Source organism: Scleropages formosus, chromosome 24, assembly GCF_900964775.1.
Source record: "Scleropages formosus chromosome 24, fSclFor1.1, whole genome shotgun sequence".
NCBI lineage: Eukaryota > Metazoa > Chordata > Actinopteri > Osteoglossiformes > Osteoglossidae > Scleropages > Scleropages formosus.
In genome coordinates this window covers 1,047,012-1,068,098 of record NC_041829.1, presented here as the reverse complement: position 1 = coordinate 1,068,098, position 21,087 = coordinate 1,047,012, and the positions used below count along the sequence as shown (strand labels likewise).

General features: G+C 45.6%; 1 protein-coding gene across 7 annotated transcripts in view; it reads left to right on the top strand.

The window, feature by feature from the left end:
• The window catches only part of grip1 (glutamate receptor interacting protein 1), a 253,835-nt gene that overhangs the window by 184,156 nt on the left and 48,592 nt on the right, over positions 1-21,087 (top strand). For all 7 annotated transcript variants that reach the window (XM_018755972.2, XM_018755974.2, XM_018755971.2 and 4 more), the window contains exons 3-7: positions 11,988-12,123; positions 16,775-16,920; positions 18,193-18,276; positions 18,669-18,744; positions 20,183-20,328. In XM_018755972.2, the coding sequence (XP_018611488.1) occupies positions 11,988-12,123; positions 16,775-16,920; positions 18,193-18,276; positions 18,669-18,744; positions 20,183-20,328 (588 nt within the window). The remainder of the gene's footprint in view (positions 1-11,987; positions 12,124-16,774; positions 16,921-18,192; positions 18,277-18,668; positions 18,745-20,182; positions 20,329-21,087) is intronic.

Here is a 21,087-nt window from a genome sequence, read left to right as displayed (position 1 = left end):
ATGCCTTCTCCAGGTCCACAAAACACAGATGGACTGGTTGGGCAAACTCCCATGAACCCTCCAACACCCTAGTGAGGGTATAGAGCTGGTCCAGTGTTCCACGGCCAGGGCGAAAACCGCATTGCTCCTCCTGTATCCGAGGTTCGACTATCAGTCGGATTCTCCTTTCCAGTACCCCGGCATAGACTTTCCCAGGGAGGCTAAGGAGTGTGATCCCCCTATAGTTAGAACACAATCTCCGGTCCCCCTTCTTAAAAAGAGGGACTACCACCCCGGTCTGCCAGTCCAGAGGCACTGTTCCCGAGCTCCACGCAATGCTGCAGAGGCGTGTCAGCCAAGACAGCCCCACAACATCCAGAGACTTGAGAAACTCGGGGCGGATCTCATCCACCCCCGGAGCCTTGCCACCGAGGAGTTTTTTGACTACCTCAGCAACTTCAGCCAGGGTAATGGACAAGTCCCCCTCCGAGTCCCTAGCCTCAGCTTCCTCTACGGAAGACGTGTCGGAGGGATTGAGGAGATCCTCAAAGTACTCCTTCCACCGCCCGAGGACATCCTCAGTTGAGGTCAGCAGCGCACCACTTCCACTGTAAACAGTGTTGGCGGAACACCGCTTCCCCCCTCTGAGTCGCCGGACGGTTTGCCAGAATCTCTTTGAGGCCGACCGAAAGTCTTCCTCCATGGCCTCACCGAACTCCTCCCAGGCCCGAGTTTTTGCCGTGGCAACTGCCAGAGCCACGTTCCGTCTGGCCCGCCGGTACCCGTCAGCTGCTTCAGGAGTCCCATGAGCCAGCCAGGCCCAATAGAACTCCTTCTTCAGCTTGATGGCATCCCTTACCTCCGGTGTCCACCACCGTGTTCGGGGATTGCTGCCGCGACAGGCGCCGGAGACCTTATGGCCGCAGCTCCAAACTGCCGCCCCGACAATGGAGGTGTGGAACATTGTCCATTCGGACTCAATGTTCCCAGTCTCCCTCGGGACCTGGTTGAAGCTCTGTCGGAGGTGGGAGTTGAAGACCTCTCTGACAGGGGCCTCTGCCAAACGTTCCCAACTGACCCTTACTATGCGTTTGGGTCTGTCCAGCTTTTTCCCCCGCCATCGAATCCAACTCACCACCAGGTGGTGATCAGTTGATAGCTCAGCCCCTCTCTTCACCCGAGTGTCCAAGACATATGGCCGAAGATAGGAACAATATCAATATCAGAGTAATTCTGAATAAAGGTTGTATTTGGGGATGCTTCTGGAGTTACGATGCGTGAACAGTTACACCATAGATGAGCTGGAGAGATCTTGCGCGAAGTGGATCTGGAAAAGGTGGGTTTTCAGACCCCTCTGTCTGTTTTCAAGAAGGGTCTGAAAACCCACTTTTTCCAGTTAATATAAGGATGCAGTTTAGTGTGTAGGGGTGTGTGGTGGCACAGTGGGTTTGACTGGGTCCTGCTCTCCAGTGGGCCTGGGGTTCAAGTCCTGCTTGGGGTGCCCTGCGACGGCCTGGTGTCCCATCCTGGGTGTGTTCCCTCCCTTTCCAACCTTGCACCCTGCTTTGCTCGGCCAGGCTCTGGCTCGCCATGACCCCACTTCGGACAAGTGGTTTCAGACTGTGTGTGAGTTTAGTATGTCTCTGTCACACCTGAAGGGATGTTTTCGTGCGACATACTGTTGTGTGCTCTTGCTTCCCCGTACACACCACATGTGGAATGGATAACTGTAGGGAATCCAGTGCTCAGGAGGCTTTGACACAGTACTGCTGCAGTTTAATGCTCCAGCCACAGCAGAAACAAAGTCTATCAATAATTCAGTAATTTAGCAGTTAGAACAAAGTTAACAAAAAGTTGATTAGATTTTAGTTGAAAACTGTGATTAATTAAAAATAATGGTATGCATCATTTTTCTCGAGACTCGTGGCCTGTCTGTTCAGGTGGGTTGAGGTGCTGCATGACTTTGCCCCAGTGATCCATGGGAGCAGTCGGTGACACCACTGTTGACTTTGATCACTGTTTTACTTCTGAGACCTGCAATACCTGATGTTTTCTTTCAGTGAAGGTTTGGGCTCTGAGAAAAAGGGAGAATAGCTGCAGCTCACAAAATTCTGCCAAACACTTGGTATATTTTGGATTAAGGCCACCATGCAAGAAAATTAGTTTAGACACGCGCCACTACACAGCTGTGGGAGCCGGCGTTCTTCTAAAAGCCCAGAGCATTCTTATCAAAATGGAAATGTTAGGTTAACATTTAATTAAAGTGCAGAAATGATTCTCTCTCAGTAATGCGCTTTGTGGGCGTTGTAGGGCCTGCGCTTGGGTGCCGACCCACCCGGTTTCGGTTTTGGGAACAGTCCCGATCTATGTTTTTTAAACTCAGAAAATGTTACTGTGTCTATTTATATTTGTGTGTATAGGGCCGTGAGCTCCATGTCCAACAATGTGACGCTAAACATGTGCTTCTGCCCCCTTGTTGTGCTCCTGTCTGCACATTTTTACCTTCTCGTTCATCTTTTGTTGAAATGAGCATATGCACTTCGTTAGTATATTCATTTCTGTTTACGTAACACTTCTGTAATATTAGCTCTGCAGTTTGGTAACCTTGCTGTTTCTTGGAAGCTACCCCATGGCTACTGTGTAGAGTGTTGATCTTCTGTCCTTCTGGGGTGGTTCTACCAAATGAGCCTATGAATATTCATAATCGGATTAAGATTTTTTTTACACCCTCATTCCATGTGATGTGCAGGTTGACTAGATAGAGGAGCAATTCACACACATGTAGTCTGATGCTCATAGACTGGATGATAGGAGGGTCATCAAGGCTGCTTCTGGCCTCAGGAGCTCTATATTAACTGCACTGTATATCACCTTTCTCACACTGGCCAAGAGCAAATATTGATGTGTGACACTGCGCTTGCAGCATGCTGCTGTAGGAGACACTCCAAGCGCTGTCCTCATCTGTCCTCCTCCTTTCCACTCCTCTTGCCCTCCTTGGGCAATTAGAGAGGCTTTCTCTCACAATGGGTTGCCTGACCCAAGGCCATCTTCATGGCCTCTGAACACATGAAAGGCACCCAGTGAGCAGGAGGACAGGTGACTGGAGAAGCAGACTGAGTGGGAGTGAGAAATGAAGGAGCTATGAAGAGCAGATAGAGCCCATGCACCTCCAGCCGCCCAGCCAGTGTGCTGGTGACAGGTCTCCCATGATTGCGTGGCTCTTTGCGGAGCCCACGAGCACAGTGGGAGTTAAGCTTCTGAACATCCTTTGTTGTCAACCAGGAGCGCTCTGAAAGGGGAATAGAGGCATGAATTTGGTACCCAGAGGCTCTCTGAATAGAAGATGGTCCAGGGGGCTCTTTCTCTTAGTGTTCCCAGGAGTCCAGGGGGGCAGCGAGACTGGTGGAGACAGAAGAGGAACCCAGCACCTTGAATTCACTGTGCTTGAACTCTCAGCTCCAGTGCAGCCCAGCAACATAGAACTGGAGCAAGCAAATTTTTATAAGATTGTTCTGCTCCATTTTTGGATATGAAAAGCATAAACTCAAATATACCCCAGGCAGATGAAGTCATAAAAGGCTTCTCTGGTTGAAGCTGCAGCAGTGCTGGAAGTTGAGGAGTGGCGGAGATGTCTGGTTGTCATCGGACATGCAATGTATCTGTTTCAGCTGGGCAGTGGGGTAAATCACGTGGAACACGTCAGGCCTGCCAGTGGGGCCAGTGAAGTACAGCTACAGTAGAGCTAGGCTCTTTCTACATGAGATGGGCGCTAACATGAACACTGCTTCGGACCATTGTTTTACTGTGACAGTGCAAGTTGTAGAGCTAGACATAATTCCGTTATATAACGCCAGTGAGTTTGTGGATTTGTTATATAATACTGTTGGATATTCACACGTGTCTGATGTTCTTTGTGTGTCATGTTCCCGCCGTCGTCTCAACATTTGTTTCCACATTTAATTCTCTCTGCCTGTTAGAGAGATTGGGTTTTGACCCAATACGCTATATTGTGTTGATGTTCCTGTGTTGGAACTTAACTCGTGTCTGTGTCTTACATTTTCCCCCCCAAAAAAACCGCAATGCTGCGTCTCACTCGCCTGCGATGGGTCATGAAGCGATGCCACTGTGCGAAGGAGGGCTATTTTCGAAAATTTATTAGCAAAATAATGTGAAAGTAATGTTGAAGATAGCTCAGAGCAATAACCCCCATGCTTGTAAACACACATGTAATGTTACCAGTGTTACCGAAGGTTTACTCATCTTACTAACACGCTTGCTTACATTTTACTGGCAAAGAAATTTGGTTATGAAGATCAACACCTGCTGTCTAATATCGAGTCTAATCATCTCGCTTCCACTTTGGCTGCAGTTACGGTTTGTTCCAGTGGGAACAAAATGAAGAATCGAATATATTTCACTAGGGTGATGCAATAATGTGGATGTAGAAGTGATGTCCTAACTCAGTAAACACAGGTGAAGAGCTTGTGATGCAGACACGCAATTGTGAAGCATGCTTAGTTTGTCCAACACCACCATTTTCAAAGGAGGACATTACACGCGTAGCTCCAAATACAACTGAGCCTGATAGGAAACACAGAGGTGATCGTGGCAGGTGGTGTGATGCAAACTTGTGTAGCTGTCAGAAAATCGGGGAGAAGCGGGTCCTAAAGAAATGCATTCTGAGAGCCTCTTTGAATGCTGAAAAGGGACTCAGCAGTTGTGAAGGACAAAGGGAGCTCAGCACATTTGGTATGTTGTCCAGATTTTTTAAAATTTAATGGACAAATGATATATAAATAATAATAAATAAAACTGAAACCTTTTTTTTGTTAGAAGTTAGGGCTCTCACCCCCATTGCACACACTGTATACTGCAGTTTTTGCCATGTTGATCCCCTGCAATAGCAATAGCTGCTCTCATATGAATGCAGTGTGTGGGGTAAAGAACACAGCGGCTGATGGCAGGGGATGTCACACATTCCCTAAACACTGGTGTTAAAGTTAAAGTAGGCCTCTCTGTTCCATCCTGCTCCTCTTGCTTTCTTCTTCTGAGCTGCAAACATAAGTTCTGATGCTATGTATCAAAGTAAACAAGAAGCGGTATTTATTTCAATTCTTATTTTAACCCGTTCGAATTAAAAAGGAATACCATTTCTTGCTCTTTGTGGTATGCAGCACACATGAAGTAGTGACTAGTATGACAAAGCAATGTGTAAAGCACCCTGATCCAGACAGACTTCTTATATAACCCCACAAAGGTCAATTAAGCATGATTTAGTGGCTCACCATGGCAGAGGAATACAATTTCACTCCAGGTTTTAGCACCTTGAATTGCTTTCTAATGTCCAACCCTTCTGTTCTCTACCAACTGGCACTGATCTTCCTAGATAATATGCACAGTATAACATGTACGGTACAGTTGATCTCCAGGACTAGGTCCAGAAACCGCAGTCTAAATGTTCATGGAACTGGTTGACCGCAGTGGCTGAACGTGTTGCCCTTAATTTAATATATTACTATTATTTTTAAATTATTTATTTATTGATGCTTTTCTTAAGAGTCACTTACTGTGTTATGTTAGTATAGTGACATACAATTAGTGACTCATTTGTACAACGTCAGTGGGTTTCAACTCTGGTTATTTAAGTGGCAGGCAATGGCTCTGACCACCGTGCCCCCTGCTGGCCTTATCTGTATTTACAATATGTACTATGCACATGAAGACAGTTCAGCTTTGGCCCCAAGGCACTTTTATTATTGTAGTTGGGAGCTTCAGCTGCTGGAGACCTAATGTGAGATATGTGCTGTCATGTTTAGCAAACTGATTTTATTTTGCCTGGGGGTAACCACCATCACAGAAGCGGGTAATATTGGATGGAAACAAAAATGAGGTGTGACCTCAAGTTTCTAATGCCACATAAGTAATTTCAATAAAGCCATTCTCATCCGGGTTTACTGGGCAGCTACAAGATGAACATGTAGAAGAATTACAATCACGGTCATGCACTGAGCTTATTGGTTGTTGTTACTTTTATGCATGTTTTCCATTACACTGTCGCCAGCATTCACTGTCACTCCCGTGTTTCCGCTATGCAATGTTACCTGAACAAACCACGTGTCCCAAAAAATGGAAATTATTCGCAGGTTACTTTTACTTACACTTGCATCATATGAATTTATTGTAATTCGGTATAAGCGGAACATTTAATTCTTGATTAACCACGATCAAAGGCTGTTTTTTCAACTCATTATTCAAGATGAAGATGCTGGAAGCTAGGCAGTCTTATGCATCATTAATCAAATTAGTCTCAGTAAGTTCAAACCAATGAAGATGTGATTTAATTATTGTACTTATTACTAGATGCTGAGTCAGTACTTTTTTTTGCCAGTTTAGGTCTTTCAGATTAATGGTTTCCCGCAACACTTTTCCAATTTGTACTCCAGGACAGAACATTTTATATTTTACATTTGTTATGTTTACTTCAGAAATAATCAGTTGTTGCATCTTCATTCTGCGTTCATCCATAAAGCAAAATTACCCAACTCAGCAAGAAGCTCGCCTTGTGTTACGCTAACTCCAGTTTGCGTCCAAGGTATGTGTGGTATTGTGCTTTTTATTGTTATGCGTACACTTGAATGTTCTGTAGTGAGTTGTCAAACACGTAGTAGAAGTATTATAAGAAAGTAGTATACACACGCACATACACACGCACACGCACACACGCACACACGCGCGCACACACATTTTCAGAACCGCTTGTCCCATATGGGGTCGCGGGGAACCGGAGCCTACCCGGCAACACAGGGCGTAAGGCCAGAGGGGGAGGGGAAACACCCAGGACAGGACACCAGTCCATCGCAAGGCACCCCAAGCGGGACTCAAACCTCAGACCCACCGGAAAGCAGGGCCGTGGTCCAACCCACTGCGCCACCGCAGCCCCCTAAGTAGTATACATTCCAACTTAATGTGTTTATAATAAAGTATTTATGAAGTTGCCTTTGCTATGGAGTAAAAATGACACTTAACAGTAAACATTATTAGGCATATTTGAACGATGGTGAAAATTGAGGTAGGCTTCTGCTCTTGATGTTGTTTATAAACAGGAAATGCACCCTGCACTACTTTTCTCACATGCTTTTCTACTGGTCTTTTTCTAATTTGATGACTTCTGCTAAGGCAGCTCTCTGATTTGATATAACTTTTTTTTATCGATTGCCCCTAACATAGTACAAATCAAGTCACCAGACATAACTGAACCTCTCTAAGACTGAATTCCTCCACCACCAGGAGAGCCTGCTATCAGCACAAATGGATGAGCTCGCTCATCTCATCCACATCTTCCAACACTTTGCAGCCAGAACTTGTTCTTGTAGACATCTACTCTACAGCATTCTGAAAAGCCCACCATATCTTCCATGACACTTACAGCTCCTGGTCCATGTCATGCTGTTGCTCCACCTGGACTACTGCAACTCCCACCTGTCTCATCTTCCAGCTTCTGCCAGCTGATCCATCATGCTAGTATAAGTGGTGACATTTAGGTGACACTTTTCTCCAAAGTGACTGACAATGTTTAATAACAGTGCTGCTTGAAACGTACAGTTCTGGAGCAATTTCAGGGTAAGTACCTTGCTCAAGAGTACTACAGCTACAGGTTGGATTCAACCTCGCAACCTTTGGGTCCAAAGGCAGCAGTTCTGGCCCCCCTGCTACCAGCTTCTCCAGCTGTTGTTGTATATTTGACGTGTTCAGCCTCCCAGAGCGCTCCAGTGTGTCTGTGCTCCTCGTCTCTTTTCATTGCCTTCTGGCAGCTGGTACCCATATCAAGTTCAAGATCCGGACTACAGCCTAGAAGATGCTCAAAGGATCAGCACCCTGATACCTGCAGAACCTGATCAATACCTATGACCAGCAAGTGTGGTTGCTTGCTTGTCCCCCTCATGAGAAGTCCAAAATAAAAGGCCCACTTTTTCTCGGTCCTGGCTATGAACGAACTCTGTTTCTCCTTCAGAACTGCTGAATCCCTCACTGTGTTAAACAAAGGTCTTAAAACCCATCGCTTTCAAACTAGTTGCAGTCCTGATCTCCGGACAGCTTTTGGAATTAGTGCAACACCATTTGCTACTATAATGTACATTTGATGACTATTCATATTTCTTATTTATAGGCGCCGTCATGGGTAATGTGTACTAGAAGAGCAATCTGTGTTTTGTAGCTATCGGTGATGTTCATGCTTGTATTCTCTCAGCTGTCCCTCACTTAGGAGAAACCATCTGCCATATGTGTACAGGCAGTCCCCGAATTGCGAACGAGTTCCGTGTCCTCAATCTGTCTTTAAGTTGGATTTTGACGTAAGTTAGGTATGGTGGGTATCTAACTTCAGTTTGTCAAATGTTTGCCTTAGTGTATCGTATATTGTGTACCTTTCTATGCATAAAAAACATTAAAGAAACACTTTGGATACACTAAAACATCTTTAACAATACAGTAATAATAATCATAATACAACATGATGATGTAATGATAATAATCTAATAATAATAAATGTAACCATAGTATTTATAATAGAAAAAGACATAGAAAGAGATGATGATAATAAATGTTACTATTGTCATGATGAACAGAGAACACGGAGGAGGCTGGACCCAAGTGCAGGATCGTTTATTCAGAATCAAAGGACTAGATGTGTTCTCATGGTCGGGGACGGGCATTTGGTCAGTCAATCAGCGAAGATCCAAAATAGTGGTCGAGGGACAAGGAGGGCGGTCGTTATCAAAGAGACATGGAACGGGACTGGGGAACGATGAGGGACAGGACTTGGAAGAGCAAAGCGAGGTAGGTTTGAGAACGCAGAGGAGATGGTTGTCTAGAGTGAGATTCCACAACTGGGAAGACGTGTCTTTTGTAGCTGAGTGCACTCTCAGAGACAGAGCGAGAGAGAGAGAGACTGTGTGTGTGTGTGTGTGTGTGTGTGTGTGTGTGTGTGTGTGTGTGTGTGTGCAAAAACATTTAAGAAACTTTGTTTGCTTTTCCATTGTTCTTTGGCGTTTCACCTTTTGCTTTATTGTTTACTCTTTAGTTTCAATCTTGATTGTTTCCCTTTTCTTGGATGCATCACCATCACTTGCATCACATTTACACTTTGGTGCCATGGATAGGAGGGTAAAAACAGAAAAATTAAAGCCAAATACAGTAACACACAAGTCACTGTCAACAAGAAAAGAAGGAAGTCTGTCCTACCTCGGGCTCACGCACCCACGAGCCGAGCACCCGCTGTAGATATGCAGTGTTTTGATGCGCATCACAAAGTAGCACCTCTTTGTTATTATGAATTGTTACATTGTATGTGTCAAATTTTTAATAGGCTTAATTATGACATTTTCATCTGATTTTTACTTAAGGGTGACAAAAATCTACTTCCGTCAGTAAGGGGGTGGTTCGTAAGTACAGGTTGTACGTAAGTTGGATGTTTGTAACTCGGGGACTGCCTGTATATATAAATGTAAGTCATGCCATCGCAGTCCTGGGTCAAACATAAAAGTTGGATGTTTTTCTGTCGCAGTGCTCTGCTGGAGACACACCAAGACTGGTACAGCGACTGGATGCTTTACCTGTACCTGTTCCCATACTCTGCATGACAGAACACTGCTGTCAAACTGATGTCTCACTCATCACTGACCTGATCACCAGAACTTAAACTAGGGGAGTGGCAGGTCCTTTGTCTGTCATGGTGCCAGTCCGCACTTGCCACCCCATCCACTGTTAATGAGACATAACTTGTGCCTGTTATTAAGGCATTTGCAGCCAAGCCCATGCAGCCTGTTCTGTCTTCCAACCGCGGGACAGGAATTGATCAGCAACGAGAGTTATCATGGGCACCCCGTAACCTTGGCAACGGCAGTGGTACTGAGAGCTGCCGTCTGTGATGAATGCAGCCTCCCTTCTGAAAGCGTAATGGAATTAACTCATCATCTCTTCCCTATGTCCCGAGGGGCCCAAAGTGTCTGTTATGCTTTGGCAGTGTGTGCTTGGTCAGGCTGGGAAAGAATGTCCATGTCAGTGGCTCTTCTGGCAGTGTGTGTGTGTGTGTGTGTGTGTGTGTGTGTGTGTGTGTGTGTGTGTATGTGTGCATGCCTCTCCTCCAGTTCTGCTACCCAGAGCGGCTCTTGGCATGACAAAGCACACGTGCAGACATCATTAAGGCACCACAGAGTTCGTCTGATCCTCTCTTTCTTTCTTTCATCTGTGCTGAGCAATACTTACATTTGTAGCACGAAAATTAAAGGCAGCAGGTGGCGTAGTGGTTGGAGCTGCCACCTTGAAGTCAAAAGACCTAGGTTTGAATCCCACCTCCTCCTCTAGTACTCTTTTATCAAGGTACTGATGCTGAAGTGCACCTGTAAATTACACAGCTCTATAAACGGTGAATTGTTGCAAGTACCTTAGTATTGTAAGTCACTTTGGAGAAAAATGTCAGCTAAATAAATACATTTAGAACACCTCTTTGTGGTGAAAGGGAGTGAGCAGTGTCACCTGAAGTTCAGATGAAATAGGTCCTAATTAGACTGAATAAAACAAACAATGACAAGCGCTGTGCAGTTTACATTCCCTTGTAAAAAGCCGCGTGTGTCTGCATGTGAAGAACATGTGTTATGCTGTTGAAACTGGTGGGAGGAGCCAGTGCGCACACAGAACTTGGTGTGCTCTTCGTTGCCCAGTTGCAGGGGTCCAGAGGGACCGTGGCCAGACTCCTGACCAAATTGCTGATGGCATCTTGCTTTCCTGCTGCCCTGGTCTGGGGCCTGTCTGCAGTGCCAAACTGCCAGAAAGATCCACCTTCTGGGCCATGGGGTGAGATGGTGACCTTGCAAGTAACCCACGCTCTCCAAGGCGTTGGGGGTGCACTGGGTGTCACACGTGTCAAAGCACCGCGCTCCTCCAAGGGGAAGTGAGGAGGTCCCATCACATTAAACAGACAGACCCCAGCTGTCGTGGGGTGGGAAGAATTCCCTGACGGTTTCAGATCACAGAGCTCCTTCCAGAATCTTCCCCCAACAGCCATGCTGTGACTCTCACTGCTACATGGCATCAACACTGTGTCGTACTCATCTCCAAAGGCAAAAGCTTAATTCATGTGCACGAGGAAGAAAAAGCGAGAGGCTCGGGTGTAACTGCTATTGATGTGAAAAACAGCAGAGTTACTACATATTATGGTATATGAAACGTACTTGAACGAGTGTAAGGAGGCAGACACTTTCCTTGTGCACAGTAGCTCTACAGTATTCAGTGTACACATACATTTATTGTTTCTAATTGACCTCTGAAAATAACCACAGGAATCTGTTTTTAAGGATCACACTGAGTCTGTGGGTTAACGTGATTTTTGTAATTAATTTTGCTCCACAAGGCAACTTGGCCACAAATTCATATAGAAAGTGGAACCTGCACTTGAAAAATACTGATGAAAAGACATCTGTGGTCATCAATGTAAGGACCTTAAAACTTCTTTGCAGTCAGTTTTAACTAGACCTTCGAACATGAGGTGCTGATCTTTTACGTGTCCAGCCCCGGGACTGGAGTGGATACCACCTGGAAGCTGGCTATGGACCCCCTCTCTCACTGGAGCATGGCTGCCTGGTGTCGTCGTGCTCCGAGCCGGAGATATGCAACCACAGCGGTACCTTCATGAGCCCAGCTGCTGTGAGCGTGGAGTTGAGTGCTGCGCGATTCGACACCGCACAGACACAGATTTGGGGGCTGTAGGGAGGAAGCAAGACTACCGTGCCTGTCCGTGTTCTTGCACCCAGCCGAGGTCCTGCCATAAAGCATGGTTGAGGTTGCGCTCCGAGAGGCACGGCATGCGTGCGCACGATTGAGCTAGCGAGCGAGCAGGAGTGTCACACGGAGGGAGAGAAGAAGAATGTCCGCGTCGTGCTGCAACAATTTCTGCCGCTTCTGCTACCCCACTCCTCTAATTCCCCTGGGGCTACCTCCCCCTTCCCCTACAGATGAGTTCAAGGGCTCCACCATGGTGGAGCTGATGAAGAAGGAGGGCACCACCCTGGGCCTCACCGTGTCTGGGGGCATCGACAAGGATGGCAAGCCCCGCGTGTCCAACCTGCGGCAGGGAGGCATCGCTGCTAGGTAACGCGTGGGAATCTATCTGTGTGTGTGTGTGTGTGTGTGTGTGTGTGTGTGTGTGTGTGTGTGTGTGTGAGAGAGAGAGAGAGAGAGTGTCTCACAAAGCTAAGGTGGAAGATGGACAGAAGGGTTCAGGGAGACAGAAGCTCTGAATGCGTTAAAATCTCTCCACGTTAGTTTATTACTTAAAGCATAGATGTCTTAAGGTTAGAGTGGAGCTGTACTGTTTGATATTTTCTTTTGTGTGTGTTGGTGTGTATGGGGTGTGTGTGTTTTAAGAATGAAGTTGTGTGAGTGGTTAGTAGTATGTTTTTTGTACATTTGTGTGGCTGGACAGTGAGATATGGTTGTAATGTGAGTTTTTAGTGTGTCTTTTAAAGCTGCAGAAATAAATTACTAAGGAGCATGAAAAAGCCTTGCAGTTTGTTTCTGCTGACAGTCACCTTATTCTCAGAATAAAAGTACAGCACTGATCTCATTTCAGGGGGTGCGGTGGCGCAGTGGGTTGGGCCACAGTCCTGCTCTCCAGTGGGTCTGGGGTTCGAGTCCCGCTTGGGGTGCCTTGCGGCAGACTGGCGTCCCGTCCTGGGTGTGTCCCCTTCCCCCTGTGCTGCCGGGTAGGCTCTGGTTCCCCATGACCCCGTATGGGACAAGCGGTTCTGAAAATGTGTGTGTGTGATATCATTTCATATACCATGACATATCTGATGGGTCACCTAAGTACAGAACAAAACTCCTACCGGCATTCCAGCTTCTCACGGAAATCTGTATTATGAAGTTTCCCAACTACTGGTAGGTACATAATCAGTTTTTTTTACAAAAATATTGCAGTGGACAGAAGTCAAATTTTAATTTAATTTTATCAAACTGAATAGGACTTTTCACCTTTTTCACATTTTTTTTAATTTAAACCTATTAGGCTGTATTTGTCCCGTCTTGGGTCATAACCTTCTTGTAGAGGTGGGGCTTGAGTGCCCCAAGGGTTCTTGAGAGCTTTTCCAGTCCACCTTTGACAAATTGGTCCAAATTGCCTTCATGATAGTACAAAAAAAAATTGAGTATCTTAAGCTGACCAGGGCTTCCTGGACCTACCCCCTGGAGCCAGGTCTCAGGGTAATTTTTGCCAGTGAACACTTGACGGCTGATGACCCATGTAGTTTGGCTTAGCTCCACCTGAAAAAGCCTGCAAGAGTTGACTTGTGGCATCACTGCCTTCAAGGTAATGGATGTCAGGTTCAATGCCTTCTGGGTGATGAGCATAACTGAGGCACATCTAGGCAGCTTAGATGATTGCATGAAAACTGGTTCTTGGTATGTGGTACCAGGTACTGCAGACTACAAGGGTGATGTTGGTGATTGCCAAAGAAGAAAAATTCTGGGTATGGAAGTTCAGAAAGGCTTTCAAGATTCACTTTCAGACATCCTCAAAAATGTTAAACCTTCAGTCTCACGGGAAGGTCAGGCAGGACGTCACCCAGCTTGTTCTCAGCCATGTGTAGTCCAGTTTTTGGTTTGACAGTGGAAGGAGCATTTTGAAGCACTCCTGAATTAGGAGAGCATACTGTCCATCCAGATGGTTGTGGCAGAACCTTTTTTGTGAGTCTGTGACTATTTCTCTGGTTGAGGCTACTGTAGGGACTAAACTGTACGGTTGCTGGGAAGTGGTGTTGGAAGAAACGTGTCCAGAAATGCTTGGTAGGTCTTGGGTAACACAACTCTTTAGTACTACAAGAAAGGCAGGCACTCTGGTCTGGTAGAAGGGAGTGGAGGCTCCCGTCTCCAAGATGAGATACCAGAGGGTATGTTGTAAATACTCATAGATCACTCACCTCCATTCTCCCAGGAAATCCAATGCCTGGGTGTTGGTAAGGAGACTCTGGCCAGTTGTGAACCCTTATGCTGAGGAGGAACAAGGCAGTTTCTCTTCTGGCCGTGCAACAGTAGATAAAACGGTTAATCCTTGCAAGGATACTGGGGGCTTTACGGGAATTTACTAATATGGTTTGAATTAATTTTGTGGCCCTGAAAAGGCCTACGACTATGTGCACTAATTACTCTGCAGGAGGTTCTGTGATGGTGTACTACGGCTACTTTAGCTTGGCATTTCATTTCTGAGGGATCCCCAGGCATCAGATTGCACCATGGGTGAGTCTTGTCTAATCCCCTGTCTGCGATATTCCTGGACAGGATATTAAGGTGTAGGTGTAGTGAGCCACAGTTTGCAGAGTGTCTGGTTTCAGGACATCAGGGTTGCATCATCGCTGTTTGCATACGATGGGTCCTGCTGGCCTCATCAGTCTACAGTCTCTGGTACGTACTGGAGTAGCTCGTAGCTGAGTGTGGTGGTGTAAGTATGAAGGACAACACCTCCAGATCTTCCACCAAGAAAATTTTTGTTCTTTGCAGTTGGTTTGGAGAGCAGCTGCCCAAGGTAGAGGAATAAAGTCGTTTTCAGGAGTGAGAGCAGGGGTGGGATGCGAGACTGACTGGCTGTTTAGTATGGGACTTGCAGTATTGAAGACTGGGTGTCTCTCTCAGAAGGTATACTGGGCACGCCCTACTGGGAGGAGGCCTCAGAGCAAACTGAGGACATTGGGGAATAACTGTAACCTGGGGATCCCTCAGGAGTAGCTGGATACTGTTCTATTAGAAGGAGAAGGATGGTTTGCTCTGTTGCCATTGTGACCGTCAGCATAAGTAGTTTCACACAATGGATGAGCAGTGTTCACCATGGTGAAGTTGAACTGAACTTAAACAAAGTACCAAGACTGCTTAGGAGTATCTTCCTCACTGCAGTGAATTCTCTCCGTGAGAACAGGCTCTTGAACAGTCATAGTTGTAACATGGTCTTTAAGACCCCTTTGATACCTTGGTAGTTATTTGGTTCAATGTAAAATGTAAAATGGTGTCTCACTTTGACATTTGGATGAGGTGACCCATAAAAGCATTGAAGTGTTTCTCTCTGGTGACAGTGGTTGAATGAATGAATGAGATGAATAAGCTTCATTGCCAAGTATGTTTACACATACAAGGAATTCGTCTTGGTGACAGAAACTTCCGCAGCAGAATTGAACGCGGAATTGTGTTCTTGCAAATCTCAAATTCCAGCTACTAACTCACGTTCCATAGTGAGTCGCAGCGTGCTCCACACCTCCTTCCTGGATATTAACATTGTGACTTTTAATACTTTCACTTTTGGTTTGTCAAGGTAGGACAGGAAACCTAACTCAGACAGTCTAATGTGGCCATTTTCTCAGTATTTCTAGATACTTTATATCATGCACATTGGTCCACAACGTTCTTTGTGATTATATGCAAACATTAAAAGAGAGATATATTACGACTATAGTGGACAGATGGAAAGACAGAGACAGAAAGAAACTTTACTGGTCCTGTTGGAGATTGCTCAAAGTTACAGCATCACATAGGGCAAAGTAGTAACATAAGACTCTGGAATAATAATTGAGTAGGTGAACACCAGCCAGACAAGCACAAGAGTGTGTGAACAGACAGTCTGCAGATAAAGATTAAAGAGCACTGGCAGCTCAGCTGGACCAGTCCACTGTTTGCACACATGGCAGTGAGTTTTGCGACTGCAGTGTTGGTCATGTCATATATGACTTCTATGATATCAAGCTAAAGCGCTTCCGAAAACCAGAGGAGCATGCAACACAGATGAACACTGACCTGTAGTCACCTCATTGTCCAGCCTGCTGATGCACACCCCACCCGTGACACATCTGGAGTTTTACCACCCTTTGTTCACAAGCATAGAAAGCCCAATGCGTCTCCTCCTACCACACCACTGATGATTTCCCGTTCACAGTCACTCCTCTACAGACCCAGAATCTCTGCTCAAGCCCATCCAGAACACCAAGTGTCCACAGGTCAAACACAGGCAGCTTCCCCTTGACTAGCAGTTGATGTGTATTAGACGTAGAAACCCCGGTGCGGTCAGAGCTGCAGCCATCAGTGGAACACAGCATTCAGAGCAGTGACAGCAGAGCCACAGGGCTGCACGGTGGCACAAGTGAGTAGCACTGCTGTCTCACAGTGCCTGGGTGGTGTGAGAGAATGTGGGTTCGATTCCCGCTCAGTGTGTGGACTTCGCATGTTCTTCCTGTGTCTGTGTGGGTTTCCTTTGGGTGCTCTGATTTCCTCCCACAGTCCAATGGCATACTGTTCAGGTTCCTCCATAGTGGGTGAGTGACACAGAGAGAGTGTGTTCCACTGATGCATGGAGGAGTGACCCATTGTAAGTAGTGTATCTAGCAGTGTAAGTCATTGTGGTGAATGAGGTGTGTCAGCTGATTACACTACATAGAGTTCATTGGAAGTGGCTTTGGAGAAAAATGTCTGCTAAATAAATAAATGTAAACCACAAACAAGTTCTGGATCCACTCTGCATTCATTGTGGACAGGACAGCAAAATAGTTGTGTGGCAGAACTAAATTCACTGGTAGCAAGGTCAGAGCTGAGATCATCTCATTATGTATGTGGATTCTGCATTTCTGAAAAGGACTGACTTCCCTACATTATGAGAACAGAGAACTCGGCCTCACTCATCTCACTTAAACTGTAGTTAAAACAAATGTTCTGTGTTTCTCACTCCCCCTCCCCACCCCTCACCGGTGCTTACTCCCTCTTTCCAAAGGAGTGATCAGTTGAACGTTGGGGACTACATTAAGTCTGTCAACGGGATCAACTTGACCAAGTTCCGCCATGATGAGATCATCAGCCTTCTGAAGAACGTGGGCGAGCGGGTTGTCCTGGAGGTGGAGTACGAGTTGCCCCCTGTCTGTAAGTACCTCCGTCTCTGAGATCATTTCAGCCCCTCGAGCATATGCCTCTCTGTATTGACTTTTAGACTGTTAAAAGTCAGATTATGTTTATACCTGTTAGGTGTAAAAACAAAACTGGTAACGTTTTATGACACAGGCCCAGATACAGCTATGTGCTTAGGGTAGGTGACCAAGGACGCTGATCAGATGGAAGCAGATTTAAAAGGTGTGTTTGTAGAAGGCAGCACCGGTGGAGATCACGTAGAAGAAAAGAGGTGGTCTGGGACACACAGATAGAATACAGATGCATTCTTTAGTCCAGAAAATGGATTGTACTGCAGTGCCATTTATTTATCGCTGTCCCTCGGTAACTTTGAACACAGAAATTCACATTTCCGTTTGCTACACGACACACACTCATGTGTTGTCCAGTATCACTTATTAGAGCAGTGGGGGACCACCGATTGCTTTCTTTGTGTCCCTAAACTTATTGAATCACTGATTACTTAAAGCCACCATTTGAACAGAACCTCAACATCACCATGTTTATACAGGTATGTAACATATGTAACATTTCCAGGCCAATTTGAAATCCGTTGCTAATGACCGCTTGAGTGCTGGGACACATTTGATTGTACGGGGCACGAGACCCGTTTGCCAGAACCTGGGTTAGAATTGTTCACGCTGACCCGAGGGAATCTCCTATTCCCCTGTCGGCGTTTCGATTCAGGACAAATTCACTAAATAGCTCTTCATCGACTTCTGAAAAAAATTTGTACAACTTCCCGAACATTTAAAACGGTGGCATTTTCCATGCTACACTTTCACATGGAGACCAGCAGGGAGTGAGGAAAGGATCTGATTCTATTCGCTACCAAACCATGGATACATTGTCATGTTTTTGTTACTTGTATAATGGAAGTGTTTATTTGAACTGATCTGGTGACGTGAGCAGCAAAGGCAACATGTAATGGCAAGTCAGTGTCGGCGTGACAAAGAGGCTCTCCAAGAGCCCCAGCGGAGCTCCTGGCCATCATGACATGTGCTGCTCAGGCTGAGTGAGTGCACTGCTGAGGTCTTGAGGGATCACTTAATGAGCTGGCAAAAAGGGCATCTGTGATCGCACTGCAAAATGATGCCACTCCATTTACTTGCCATCATTTATTCATCGATTGGTTAGCTCTTGCTTCAGCAAACCAAACATGTGATGTCATTAAATTTCCTTCAGGTGATGCCCTTAAATGCACCTCGGCCTCTCTCTTCCTCTGGTTTTTCTTTTTCCCCCCTGCAGCTGTTCAGGGCTCAGGGGTGATGTTCAAAACAGTTGAAGTGACATTGCACAAGGAAGGCAATACTTTTGGATTTGTTATAAGAGGTATGTACCTTGTGCGTAAGCATTCACCAATGATATTGTTACATTTAATTTATTCCTCTTATATGTGATGTAATGTCAGGGAAAAAATAAGCAATGCAGTGTGTCCAGTTATTAGTGCATTTGTTTAAGCTCTTTTCATGTTCAGAAATCGAGAGTAGCAACAACACAAATGCTCCTATATGTATTTTATACTTAAGCAACATGCTAAATTTTAGAATGCCTTAAAAATGATTATCTTTTCCTTCATTAATCTCCAGCATTCCATTTCTTTTCAGTCCTAGAGTAAATCAAATTGTGTTGTTTTAAGATGGAGCTCGTGCTCAGATGCCTTGGTGTGGCAAGTGTCCCTGGGTCTTTCCCTGGGTGTGAGCTCTTTCTTTTGTGTGCTGCAGGGGGCGCCCATGAGGACAGGAACAAGTCCCGCCCTGTCGTCATAACAACCGTGAGGCCTGGAGGTCCAGCCGACAGGTGAGGCCAGCGTGCAATCGGTGTGAGCCAGCACTTCTGACACAAGTGGTGCTCTTCAGATTTACCGTTCTCACGACCTGTCCAGTCCATGGCCGACATTTTCCTTTACAGAAATATTTAGAATCAAATAATTCTCAAATTCTTTTCTCTGAATTAGCTTAAGTGAATATATGTGCAACACTCTTATTATTTCAGAAATCAGTACATAATTTGTTTTGTTTCTGTTTCCAGTGACTGTACATTACTAAAATTGTATGGAAACGCAGTCATTTCTCGATTTAACGGGTTGGAAATGCTGGTACTTTGATACCTCCTGTAGTAGTCTAGTTGCTGTGGTGGTATGCACTTCAGAAGTATTATTTATTATTTTCTAGTTAAAAATATGTAAAATATTTAGTGAATGTTGGCTTTTTTCACATAAATACAGGCGATGTCATGTTTCAAAATATATCATTTGTTATTTAACAGACTTTCATAAAGATGCTATATTACAGCATTAAGATGTAACAGATGTTTAGCAGTATCGGACACAATTAGTCCGCCAAACTGTACGGCTTTTCATCTCTCAGTGTTGCAGAAATTGGAATACATTAGCAGGGCAATTTCACGTTGTTGAGTTGCAAACGGACTTCATTGAGATTTTCATTGTCTCACTGATGTCTCTTCATTATTCTCTTCCATTGGTGTAATTTTTCTCAGATCTATCAATATCTGATTTGCTCCATTTTAATTTGGCTTCCGTGAAACAAAATGTTCCAGCTGACCCTCCTTTAGTGATCCGAACCATTTATCTGTGCACGGTGGAATTGTCCCTCTATTGAGCACTTGCTGAAGTTCACTTAGCTGAGATTTGTCTCGTTTTTTGTACAGAGTGAACTGTTCTACTCTTTTTTTTAACATGCTGCTGTACAAGTTGTTTTCACAGGAAGAGACTTGCGAAAAACGCCCCACATATGGCCCACCTTTTTTATGATTTTAATGAGAGACTCTGCTCGAGAGGTGATTAAACTGTTTAAAAGATGATGAAGATAACATCCCGAGCGATGTGTTAGCAAAGAGGAGGAACTGTGGCTGTTGGAACCTCCTGGGAACTAAGAATCCTGTCATGAGATCCTCTGTTCATTAATGCCTGCGGTGCTAAGAGGCAGATCTCCGTTTCTCCAGATGTTATCAAGGCTTTGAAATTCCATCATCAAGTTGCATATCTTGCTGGGTATTTAAAATACATTCTTAGATCTCTGGGGAAGATGAAACATCCCTTTGAGCCGTCTTGGTGTTTCCTGTAAAGCACCTTACTAGTTATGAAATTTTTCATCACCCCCGCACCCCCGCTCTGTGCGATGCGATGCTCTGTACTCACACACAGGAAGAAGTTTGTTGCTCAGCACAGCTTATAGTCTCTCTCTCTCTTGCCCCCCCACCCCCACCCTTTTCCCAGGGAGGGCACCATCAAGCCAGGGGACCGGCTGCTGAGCATCGATGGCATCCGACTGCACGGCACCTCCCACACAGAGGCCATGAGCATCCTCAAACAGTGTGGCCAAGAGGCTACGCTGCTCATTGAATACGACGTGTCCGTCATGGGTGCGTCTCTCCGCTCATCACATGACTTTTGGTTCACCGTTTGCTCTCACAGTGCAATCCAAGCACACTTTCTACTGATCCCACCAAGAGCCTGCACACAAAACACATGGTTTGACCCGTCCGTCCAACCACAATCCACCCGACAGCCCCTGCAGCTCCACCCTGCCTCTGCCATTTGTTTGTATTTACCACTTCCCCATAAATATGGACTCACACCTACGTGTGCAGCACATGTCTTGTGCATCCTGTTCTGTGGCCTGCTTTTTTTTCTAGGTCTCCCTGTGCACCCACTCCAAAGGTGTGGGAAGTGCAGGCCCAATTCTGTGACCTGCTGACTACACACAGATACACACACACATTGCACTGATGGGATGTAAACATTGTGAGAAGTACAGCACCTTTATCTGTTCCAGGTGCGTACGGTTTGGTCCAATGATGCATAACGTTACTGCTGAACAGCGCATTTTGCTAGCGAATGACGTCCTCAAGCAAGCTGTGACCATGGCTGTCCGTTACCATCACCCAACACGTGGAGCTCGCTTGACATATCTGCTGCTCTCCCATCGGTGCCACATTCAATAAATGGAGAAAGAAGCAGGAGGACAGACAGCTGGACATCATACAGCTCTCCGTCACATCCTCTCACACTGTTTCAAACCAAGCTCTGCAGAGAGGGGAGCTGTAGAAATGACCGACCTTCGCCTTTGAAGCCTGATGGTTGTGTGCTGGCATGTCTTTGTCCGGTGTTACAGTGTGGGA